This window comes from Podarcis cretensis (genome assembly GCF_951804945.1).
Source record: "Podarcis cretensis genome assembly, chromosome: 15".
NCBI classification, from domain to species: domain Eukaryota; kingdom Metazoa; phylum Chordata; class Lepidosauria; order Squamata; family Lacertidae; genus Podarcis; species Podarcis cretensis.
Genome location: NC_137185.1, coordinates 32,435,682 through 32,447,894, shown reverse-complemented (window position 1 = coordinate 32,447,894; position 12,213 = coordinate 32,435,682). Strand labels below are relative to the sequence as shown.

The following is a 12,213-nucleotide window of genomic DNA, read 5'->3' as shown; positions in this document are numbered from 1 at the left end:
AACCGCATTGTGATACAGAGAGAGGGAGGAGAGAGAGTTTGCGTTTTGCTTTTGCACTATCGTTCCAATTTTAGTATATGTGCTGCCGAAGCGAGATTCACAAAAGTTGTTGAGCTTTTTTTGTGGGAGGGAGAATGAAACTCAAAACTCAAAGATGCTACATTACCCCAGCTACCACAAGCAATGAGTAGATTTGATGGGAGTTGTAGGCCAACGCATCTGGAGGGTACCTGGTTTAGAGGATCTATGATTTGCTGCCCTTCTAAGTTCCCTAACACAAATGGCATCTCTGACTGCTTCCCCTACACACACAGCTTAACAAGTGCATATAAATAACATTAACAAAGCATTGCAAAAGCAATATTGACATGATTGCACTTGTGATTCCTTTTGAGCATGTCCTGTACTGATGCACTCATTTAATCGGGTACATCTCTTGCAATTAAGATAAACGGCAGAAAGGGGGAAAGTGGAGAGCAGCCACCATCCATAAAATTCAAGCACAAAGCTCATGTTGAGATTTTTATATTTGCAAGTTCTTCTCCTGAGGATTATTATGGGGAGTAAGGTGCATTTTCTTAGCATGGCTCCAGGTAAGTAGGGCCCTGAGGACAAAGGAAATGCTCCTGCACCCCAGAAGAAGCATGCACAGCCAACCCCCTCCTACTCTGACCCTGATACCCTGTTACTCCTTATGAATTTGAGCAATTTTATCAGCAAAAAACTTCACAAATGTCCGTGAGCCTCTAGATGTTCTACACCCTCACTGCCAACTTGCTTCTAATAAACTCACCAGGACCCAGGTGCAATGTTAGAATCACCCACTCTGTTCTTACCATCACCCAGTGTAGGAAGCTTGTAATTTTTCTCCTTGTCTCCTTTTATTTAACTTGGCTTCTCTTCCTCCTTTGGCTTGAAAGAAGGAAACTAAGGATGAACAAAGTTCTGATAATAGGCGTCCTAGCCCTTCTCCACCTTGATTTAGGTAAGTCTAGGGCTCTTTTTTTTCAACTGGAACTCACCAGAACTCACTTCCAGCACCTCTCAGGTGGGCGCCATTGCCATTCTAAGAGAATGAGGGAGGTGTTCATGGTGAGTTCAGGCACCTCTATTTCTAGAAAAATGGCACTGGGTAAGTCCCAGAGTCAAGAAGAACAAAACATTATAGAGCGGGACTACAAAGCAGATTCTCTACCACTTGGCTACAGAGGGCCTTCTTGGTAGTGGTATCTTTGGGATACCATCTTTGTGGCTCCCCGGGCTTTTAAAATACCATGCTTTACAGTCTGGGTCTCACAGTTTTAATTAAGCTTTTTTTACACTGTGTTTTAATTTTAAAAATAAGTTTCTTAAAGTTCCCTATTGTTATATACTGAATTGTAAAGAGTTTGTTCTAGCACTTGTTCAGCACTTGCTTGCTCTCTCGGCTTTGTGAACTGCCAAAGGAAGTCTTATAATGGGGCAACCATATGAGCAGTAAATAAAAAAACACACGAGACCTTAGGTAACAATATGAATGGAGCAAGAGGTTCTAATAGTAGTAGTAGTAATTTATTTATACCCCACCCATCTGGCTGGGCTTCCCCAGCCACTCTGGGTGTCTTCCAGCAAAATATTAAAATATTAAAATACAGTAATGCACCAGACATCAAAAGCTTCCCTAAACAGGGCTGCCTTCAGATGGGCACCACTCCACTTCTCAAATGTGTCCTTCAGCCCTGTCCCAACCACTGAGGTTACCTTTTCATGGTTTCATCCACCATTGCATGTCTTGCTATTCAAAGAGGGTTTAGTTATATAGCATTCACTTCCTGGAAGCCACTCTCTAATCAGTCATTTGCTTAACATTTTCTTCTCCTCTTTTCATTCTCCCTGCCAAGCTGAAGCCCTCTGGTGCCTCTACTGTCCGAATGTTGGATATGATAATAGGTGTTCAACCACCCAAGAAATTTGCAATGCAGGGAATGACAGATACTGCTTCACACGAATGACTATTCAACGTGAGTCCAGTAGGAACAGTTTAATGTTTGAGAGTGGCAGAGGGATGATTTATTCCTTTGCTTGTTTAGAATAAATCCCACTGTCCAGTACCAAGAGGCTATCGAAGAGGCTAAGAGCCCCTCCTGACATCCTTTTCACAGTGCTTTCTTGGTGATTTATGCTTATGAAGTTCTTATAACTTTCTGCTCTTAATGTTTTATGCTGCAAATGTTCTGCGGGCTTTTATGTCTCACTTTTGCTGCAATGTAGCCCCTCCAAACTGCAGTAAGGTGGTAGCCCTGGGGAAGTCACACAGAACAATTAATGAAACAGTATGATGTGTAAATTGTCCAGTATATAAGGTTGTCACCCATCCCTTAAAATATGGAATCGTCCCTTTTTTCAAAGCAAATTGCTGTGTCCCATATTGATTTAATACGAGATGCAATTTGTTCCCTTCATTGGAAGTTATCATCCCCTCTCTTCCATCTCCCTCTTCCTTCACTGGTCCTTTAAGGTACTTCATTCCCCACCACCACCACACGACCTTTTTGTCCCAGCTGTGGAGCCGTGGGCAGGCAGAACTTGCGTGGGCAAATGGTGGGTCTTGGGGGGCAGGAGGAGAGCAAGAGTTTGTGCTGGCAGAAGTGGGAGGGTGAGAGCAAGAGCAGCTGGCATGCCAGGTGCAGCAGCAAGGAAGGGCGGCTGGCCAAAGAGCAGGATCTGAAAAACAAGAAATCACAGACACAGCATCCAGAGCTTAGTGGAGCAGCTAAAAGGTGAGGGGCCCTTGCCCCACAAACTCCTTTCTTGTGCAGTAAATGGTGGTGCTGACTCAAATTCTTTCTCCCTGATTGCTTCGTATGTAGAAGGCCCCCAACCTCCAATTATGATTACAGTGGTACCTCAAAAATAGAGCAGAATCCATTCTGGAAGTCTGTTCGACTTCCAAAATGTTCGGGAGCCAAAAAGGGGTGGAGGAAGGGGGTGTTGGGGGCAGTCTGCCCCGGGTGTCATCACCGAGGGGGGTGACATTTGGCGTGCTGCCCGCTCGCGACTCCCAAGCCTACCCCGAGCCACTGGGGGAAGGGGCGGAGCTGTGCCGCCTTGCCAGAGGCCTTCCCCCCTTCCCTCTTTCTTCTGACAGCTTGGAGGAGGCTTGGGAGTCGTGGGCAGGCGGCGCCCCGTTGCCCCCTGCTCCCAGGCTGCTTCTGGGGAGTGGAGAGCCTCCCCAGAGCTGTCAAAAGGAAGAGGGAAGGGAGGAAGGCTGCTGGCAAAGCGGTGTGTCTCCTCCCGCCCCCCAGGAAGCAGCCTCCCATGGGCATGCTCGCCCTGCCCCCATGGCCCCGTCCTCGAGTGCACAGCATGTGCGCTGCTCCAGGTGCCGGAGCGGTTAGCTCCACCTCTGGAACCAATGTGGAGCTTTTGAGTGGCTGCAGGCGCTTCCTGCAGCCAATCGGAAGCCATGGAAGCGGCATTGGACATTCAGGTTCCAAAGAACGTTCGCAAACCGGAACACTCACTTTCAGGTTTGCGGTGTTCAGGAGCCAAAACGTTCGACTCGCAAGATGTTCATCAACCAAGGTACAGCTGTACTTCCCTTCTTGCCTTGCCTGGCCACTGCTCGCCATTTAAGTGTAACTCAGAGGAGTGCATCTCCCTCCTTTTTTCTTTCCTGCAATCTGCACTTAACATGGCTCATACACCATGCAGCCTTCTTCTGACTTCCCCACTGGTGAGGGGAAGGTGATCAGGCATTCCTGCACCCAGCTCACTGCCACCTCCCTCTCCCTTCTAACTTCCAGTAAGCAACAGTGCCAGAACCATCAAAGGTCAAGTGTGTGATGGTGCCTTGCCATACTGTCTTCTCCTGTTCATCCATCTCTCTTGGTGGAAGCTACAGTAGGTGCTGTCACACACTTGACACGCAGGTGTAATAAATACTAGGCAAGCGACCATATTCCAGCCACCACCAGAGCCATTTTAAATTATTATTTTTGAAACTGGGCCACCTATTAGAGCAGACTTGGGGAATCTTTCTCAGCCTATTTGGGAACACTTCTGGGGGCCATGCGCCAGTGGTGGGTGGAGCAACGCACATACATTTCCCTTTGCACATCAGACTTCTTTCTACATCTATGATCAAACGTTTTTTTCTCTCTATTCTCCATTCAGGCAAGAAGGAATTATTATCAGGCTTCAATGATACATTTGCAGCGAGGTGAAAACATTCACTCAAGGAGAATGCAAAGCAAGGGCAGAGGGAGGTGTGGCCTGAAGAAAGAGGGTGTGGCTACAAAGGGATTGTGGCCTGTGCAGGGTCCCAAGGGCCAGAGAGAGAGGGAGTTTAGGAGGGCTACATTTGGCCCCTGAGCCTGAGATTACCCACCTCTGTATTGGAGACTACAAGGCCACTGAAATATCTGATGGGTGACAAACAGATGCTTTTTGGGAGGCAGGAGAACTTATTGAAGTAGGAAAATCAGCTGTGTGGGAACTACAGGATGAAATGGTGGTGTTCAACCCACTTAATGTGAGCTGGGTGTGTGGATAACATGCTTGGCAATATCTGGTGCGTTTTCTCAATATTACTTCAGGGATGGAGCAGACATACATGGCACATCAGCTTCTAAATTGCTAGTAGGGATGGGGAGAGGGGGGCCGGATCTACACTCACCTTTTAAACGTTATTAGAACAATATTAGAAATATCATTCTAAAATGTCAAAACAGGAAATGTTCTCTTGTTCTTCCTCCCTGATGTCTCTGGTTCCTGGTTCCTAGTTGCTCTGCAGACACCGTTAAAGAGCAGAATGTCATATGGCTATATGGTTGTCAGAACCATTCCTTAACTCATTCTTAGCGTTAAAAACCATGAGTGTAGATCTGCCCAGGGTCCATGATGCATTTTTCTCTGTCACATCACTCCACAGATGGCAAAGTTACAAGTGTGGACCGAGGCTGCAACAGTGACTGTCATACCTTCAAGTTCATGAAAAACAGCTATGAAGAACATATGTTGTGCTGTGGATACGAATTGTGCAACGATCTGGATCTCTGGAACGTATGATGAAGAAGAGCTGTTGTGATGTGTGGAAGACTTTTGCAACTTTCATAACCTCTGGACAAATAAATAAATAAATGTGCGCATTCCTAGCTATTGAGGGTGAGTCTGTGAAATCGAGAGGTTTCTAAAGTTTCTGGCTTTTGACTACTTGCATGAAATACAAGTAGTGTGAGTAGTGAACCAACAATGTTCTTGTCTCTTCTAGTTTTTTTTTTTTTTATTAATTTTTTAGAAAAATTTTCTTTTACAGATTTAAATAACACATTCACATCAACCATAATGCCAAATTCTTTTGGACTTCCCCCCGCTTCCTCCACAATCCTCATAATTTTATATTTATTTCACATTTCCTTTATAATTGTATTGCCAGTTAATTAATCTTTACAACTCTTATCCCTCCCACAATACCCTTTCTCATCACAAAGCCTCTTTAAATCCAACTAGCGTTGTCTGTTCATCACAAATATTTTCCAGATAAATCGTAAACTTTCTCCAGTCCTGTGTGAACTTGTGATCTTTTTGGTATCTAATTTTTCCTGTCAGTTTGTCTAGTTCAGCAAAGTCCATCAATTTCCGTCTCCATTCTTCCAATGTTGGTAATTCTTCTTGTTTCCATTTTTGAGCCATTAAAATTCTTGCCGCAGTCACTGCATATTGAAAAAGTTTATAATCACTTCTATTAATTTCTCTTCCTGTAATTCCTAACAAGAAAGCTTCTGGTTTCTTCACAAACGTGTATTTAAACATCCTTTTCAACTCATTATATATCATTTCCCAGAAGCCTTTTACTTTCTTACACTCCCACCACATATGGTAAAATGTCCCTTCCCTCTCTTTACACTTCCAACATTTGTTACATGTCTTATACATTTTTGCTAATTTTACGGGAGTGATATACCATCTATATACCATTTTCATAATATTTTCCTTTATCGTCATGCATGCAGTGAATTTCATATTTTCCTTCCACACCTTCTCCCAGTCTGCTAACTGTATATTATAACCAAAATCCCTGGCCCAGTGTATCATAACTGACTTAACTTCTTCGTCCTTTGTTTGCCATTCCAGTAACATTTTGTACATTTTTGACAATACCTTATAGTCATTATTAATTATTTCCTTCTGAAATCTAGACTCTCCTTCAATATATTTCCTCTCTTTACAATCCTTCTTAAACATATCATTTGTTTGGAAGTAGTGCAACCAATCATATACATATTTTTTAACTTGTTCATATGGCTTCAGTTTCCATTTCCCCCCTTCTTTAATTACAATATCTCCATAAGTCATCCAATCCTCTCTCATGTTTATCTTTTTAACACTCATGACCTCTAGTGGGGATAACCAATGTGGTACATTTGGTTCCAAAATATTTTGGTACCTGTCCCATATTTCTATAAGGGCACCTCTGAAAATGTGGTTGGCAAAACTTTTATGAGCTTTCTTCTTTCCTGCCCATAAATAGGCATGCCAGCCAAACCTATTATCAAACCCTTCCAAGTCCAGTAGCTTATTGTCTTTTAGTGTTATCCAATCCTTTATCCACCAGAGACAAGATGCTTCATAATAAAGTTTCAGGTCCGGCAGGGCGAAGCCACCTCTTTCTTTCGCATCAGTTAGTAGTTTAAATTGTATTCGTGGCTTTTTGCCCTGCCAGATATATTTTGAGATCGTTCTTTGCCAATCTCTGAAGATCTTTGTCCCCTTGATTATTGGGATCATTTGAAATAGAAACAACATCCTTGGAAGCACACTCATCTTGATTGAAGAAATTCTGCCCCAAAAGGATAACTTCATCCTACTCCACACTTCGAGGTCTCTCTTAATATTGTTCCAAATTGTCACGTAATTGTTTTGGAATAAGTCAATATTTTTTTGGGTTAACCATATTCCTAAATATTTTACCTTCTTCGCCACTTCCATCTCTGTTTCTCTTTGCACTTCTTCAATCGCGCTTTGATCCAGATTCTTCACCATAAGTTTAGTTTTCCTTTTATTTAATACAAATCCGGCCACTCTTCCAAATTGATCAATTTCTTTTATGACTTCTTTTAAACTATTTGTCGGATCTTCCATCATAATTACCAGATCATCGGCAAAGGCTTTAACTTTATATTGGTTTTGACCTACTGTTACCCCCTTTATTAATTCATTTTGTCTGATAGAACTCAGTAGGACCTCCAGAACCATGATGAATAACAGTGGTGAGAGAGGGCATCCCTGTCTTGTACCCTTCCTTATTTTCACTTCCTCTGTAATTACATTATTTACTATCAATTTAGCTCTTTGTTCTGTATATATCGCCTTTATACCATTATAAAAATCTTCTCCCACTTCCATCATTTCCAAATTTTTCAGCATAAATTCCCATGAAACATTATCAAACGCTTTCTCTGCATCCACAAACATTAAAACAGCTTGTCTCTCATTGCTGGCAGTCAAATATTCCAAAATGTTTATTATATTTCTTACATTATCCTTCATATGTCTGCCAGGTAAGAAACCTGCTTGATCTTTATGGATATGCTGTTGCAATATCTTCTTAAATCTTGATGCTAAAATACCCGAAAAAATCTTATAATCTGTGTTTAGCAGAGATATCGGTCTATAATTCTTCACTTGTGTGAGATCAGAGTCTTGTTTAGGTTCTTGTCTCTTCTAGTAAAGCCATAAAGTCATGGGACGAGTGGATGTGCATATGAGCCCATCATCTCAGGACCCATCTCAACTCATGTGGAAAGATAAAAGACAAATATAGGGAGACTTTCCTGGAAGAATATTTACATACTGCACTGGAATGCCCCCCATCTCTCTACATGCCCTCCTACATTGACATCATGTAGTCATCTAGAGATTTTTTCTTGGACTCTGTCACAGCCCCTTAGAATCAGATGGGCTAATAAAAGGCCTACCATGAGTGGATATTTCTGACCTGCCCACCACCACCAACCACACAGCACAAGCCATTCCATTGGCTTTAACAGAATGCTTTCATCAAGCCTAACTTCAGGTCTAGCAAATGCCAGAGAAGGATTCGGCAGGTCTCTGTGCGTACCACAGTGGGCACTTCACTGACAACTCCTACCCTAGTAAATGTTATTGGGTATGATATGCATTTTCAAGCACCTTTTACTGAATTGTTAGATGAACATAAATCGATAGACCTGTCTCTTTGCTTTCAAATCCTTTTGAACATACCAGGGACTACCTGCCCCACCCCAGGTCTGGTCGTGGATCAATTTGGGGGATGGGGCAAATATTCAATTTGGGTTTGTGTTTTTTTAAAAACACCCTAATTAAACTTATGGATGGGAGGGACAGAGGAAGGAGACATGAAAACAGGGGGTGAAATTCTGCTAGGTGATCCCTTGCAAGCCACATCCCTGTGCACTAAACCCTACAACACACATTGTCTTGAAAATATGAAAGCTGGAGACTTGGAGAAGGCAGCAGCAGGCTTGGATGGCAGCAGGCAGGCCCCTAGATATTTGGCACTAGGTCCCAGATCTCCTGTTGCATCCCACACTTTCATAACCGGCAAGTGTCCCATTTTAAGCGAGACATCCCGGATCACAGAAGCCAATCCCCACTTCTGTTTGGATCCTGGAATGTCCTATTTTGTTGTCTGGCAATCTGGTGTGAGTCATCGTGCCAGAGAGCCAGACCGAAAGACACTCACTTTGAAGCAAATCAGGAGGATTGTGCCAAAACACCTTCTGGTCTAGTGCTCTGGCGATTGTCAGCATTATCGTGCCAGAATGCCTACCTTCCAGCCACTGGAGCCAACTCCAGGGGGCCGTGGGTGCTTAGGCACCCACAATAATATATTTATGGGGATGGGCCCCCACAAAGTCAATGAGCAGTTGAAGCCCTTCGTTGTGGGCAGCCGCAATATTCAGTGCAAAATGGCACCTATTTTTCCAGAGCTCTGGGGTGATCCTGTCGATGATAGCCAAAGCATCATGCCCTTCCTGACACTCCAATTTTAGGTTGGAAGACATACCCTTTTTAATGGCATGCTTTAAATTGTCCTTGGATTGTCCTGGGTCAGATCAGGGACTCCAAAAACACTGGATCAGGCCCTCAAATCAGATCATGGACTCCATGCACAGCCTTAATATCTATCAGTATAAATTTGTGATAAAATAGAGGAGGTTTTCCATGAGGATTTTTTTTTAATAATAATAAGAGTCCACAAATTTCTGAAGAAATGTGTACAACTGAATTAATAATTGGAAGAATGAGAAACGCAGAGAATCCAAAATCCATATATATGCCCATCCCTACTTGCAATGCACCTTGGACAAAGGCAGGGTTTTATGAACTGCCCCAGGAATGACACCTCACATAGTATTCTTCTGCATGTACATTGAAGATCTAAGGCACACAAATGAATCCCAAGCTGTTCTATGTCCTCACTGCCAATAAGGTTCAAAGAATAAACTCATTGGCCCTCAGGCAGTAAATTAAATCCACCCAAAGTGTTCTTCTTCTGATCATGCAAGGTAGGAAGGTTGCGACTTCATAACACCTGTGCTTCTATTTGACTTTGAGTCACCCTTTGCATCTCACCCCCCATTTCTTGGAAAAACGGACTAAAGATGAACAAGGTTCTTGCAGTAGGTTTTTTAGCCCTGGTCTACATTGACATGGGTAAGTCCTAGAACATATGGTGGGCATTGTTAGCATGAAAGGCATTGGAAATGCTTAGTTAATTTTTTGACCAACCAGTCCAAAGGGCAGTCTCAGAAAAGAAAGGTGTCAGTAGGAATGAATGAAATTAGCAGTGTTGTTAAATTAATGAGGAAGGATTGTTACTGAGATGGGATTTACATTTGGTGTCATTCACTATCAAGTATATGAAATAGATATGATTGAGCTTGCTCCTGACACCAACTATACAGCAAAAGGATTGCTTGAATTGTGAAGTTTGAGTGAATGGATGAAATTAGCTGAATAAAACAATATTTCTAAAAGGCTGCTAATGTCAAACTTCCCCACAGAAGCTGGTCAAAATGCACAGTGACTCTGTAAATGGGGAGATATCGACACTGGCTTCCCTTCCTAATCCTGGTTTTGGATGAGTCCACCAATCTTTCATGAAGTTGCCAAGAAAGTTGGAAGGGACAACTTGTTCCCAAATGCTTCCCACTTCTTAGCAAGACTTAGCAAGACTCCATTTTACAGCGGTGTTCTTCATCCTAAAAACAGGCCTACACTCATTCCTCCATTCATACCACAAATCTCTAATTAATATGATTGTTATACTCATTACATAGGTCATTCACACATCCATCCTTTGTTTCCATCTCCCCCCCCCCCAAAAAAAAAAAATGGTGGTGCCTGCTTGTCTTGGGACCAATCTCAATTCATCCATTGCTTAATATTCTTCCTTTCTCTTCTTAGCTGTTGGAAGTTTTGTGTGTCATTACTGTCGAAAGGTTAAAACCGACAACACATGTGTCCATGCTGCAAAAACTTGCAGGGCTGGGCAATATAAATTCTGCTATACTCAGCTGATTGCTAAAGGTGAGTACCCTAGTAGGAATGATTAGAGATGCTGTCTTTGCCTTTGTAGAGATGGAGGAATCTGTACCTTTTGATTCTCTCAGGTTTTCAGTTTTTCCAATCTTAACATAATGAAACATTAAGCATTTAAAAAAACTTCCCTATACAGGGCTTCCTTCAGATGTCTTCTAAAGGTTATATAGTTACTTATCTCCTTAGTTCAGAGGTCACATAACTCCATACCCTCCAACATTTATCCAATGAAAATAGAGACATCCTAAATAAAAGTGGAACACGGGTGGTGCTGTGGGTTAAACCACAGAGCCTAGGATTTGCCGATCGGAAGGTCAGTGGTTCAAATCCCCGCAACGGGGTGAGCTCCTGTTGCTCAGTCCCTGCTCCTGCCAACCTAGCAGTTCGAAAGCACGTCAAAGTTCAAGTAGATAAATAGGTACCGCTCCGGCGGGAAGGTAAACGGCGTTTCTGTGCACTGCTCTGGTTCGCCAGAAGCAGCTTAGTCATGCTGGCCACATGACCAGCTGTACGCCGGCTCCCTCGGCCAATAAAGCGAGATGAGCGCCGTAACCCCAGAGTCGGCCACAACTGGACCTAATGGTCAGGGGTCCCTTTACCTTCAAAGAAAAGTGGGACATTCCCAGAAAAAAATCAGAAACTGGGATGGCTTCTGTAAATTCAAGACTGCCCTTGGAAAATAAGGGACTTGTAGATATAACCCAACATAAATAAAAACATTGCTTTAAATCAGGCATAGGCAAACTCAGCCCTCCAGATGTTTTGGGACTACAACTCCCATGATCCCTAGCTAATAGGACCAGTGGTCAGAGATGATGGGAATTGTAGTCCCAAAACATCCGGAGGGCCGAGTTTGCCTATGCCTGGCTTAAATCAAATATGCACAATAGGATTAGATGTCTGGGTTTGTTTTGCCTTTAAAAAATGGTCCGTAACAGGCACTGAAGACAATACAGTAAATGTTTCGCTCTTGTTAGTGACCATGCTGCAGCCATAGTAGGTAACCATGATGCCTTTTTCTCTTTCTTTCCCAGGGCTTTCTGTTGTCAATGTGGATCGGGGCTGTACTATGAAGTGTGAAACCATCAAGTATAGGAAAACCGGACTGGAAAAATATATGCTGTGCTGTAACACAGACCATTGCAATGATCACAACATCTGGGTCAAGGAATAATAAAGGAATAAAGGAATAATAAAACTTTGTTGAAGATGGATTAGCCAGGTCAACTGGATGTCTACTGCTGTCATGCAGGGAACCTCATACCCACGCTGTGGACTCAATCTATGGCCCCCAGATTAGGGCAAGTTGCCCTGTGTTGCCCCAGAGTCCATCCTCCTTGGCCTCCAAAACAAGCAGAACTACGGGCTTTAAAAACTTGGCAAGTGCACAGCATTTGCAGAATCAGATCCTGGAGGACCTGGTCCTACGTGCTTCTGGCCAGTGCTTCTTCATGAACAGTTTCCATGCATGCAAGACAAACTAATTGCAAAGGAGCCACGGGCAGGAATATCCTTCTTCCCTTATGTGCAGGCTTTGCATTCTTCCTGCTTCTGCTTCATACCTGATGTCCTCCACCTGCCACATCTCATTTGTGGCCAGTCCATTCTGTTTCATCTGTAGGCCCA

At 43.1% G+C, this 12,213-nt stretch overlaps 1 protein-coding gene and 1 long non-coding RNA gene across 2 annotated transcripts; both read left to right on the top strand.

Annotated features, from left to right (window-relative positions):
• The first annotated feature begins 801 nt into the window (after window positions 1–801).
• LOC307204600 lies at window positions 802–5,135 on the top strand. The gene is made up of 3 exons (XR_013833748.1): window positions 802–985; window positions 1,881–2,000; window positions 4,913–5,135. It is a non-coding gene; the product is annotated as an uncharacterized lncRNA (long non-coding RNA).
• A 4,470-nt stretch (window positions 5,136–9,605) lies between these two features.
• LOC307204519 (short neurotoxin SNTX11-like) lies at window positions 9,606–11,913 on the top strand. Its single transcript, XM_079956095.1, has 3 exons — window positions 9,606–9,699; window positions 10,453–10,575; window positions 11,622–11,913. The coding sequence occupies exons 1-3, from the start codon at window positions 9,648–9,650 to the stop codon at window positions 11,759–11,761; spliced, it is 315 nt and encodes a 104-aa protein (XP_079812221.1). The 5' UTR covers window positions 9,606–9,647; the 3' UTR covers window positions 11,762–11,913.
• Window positions 11,914–12,213: the final 300 nt, after the last annotated feature.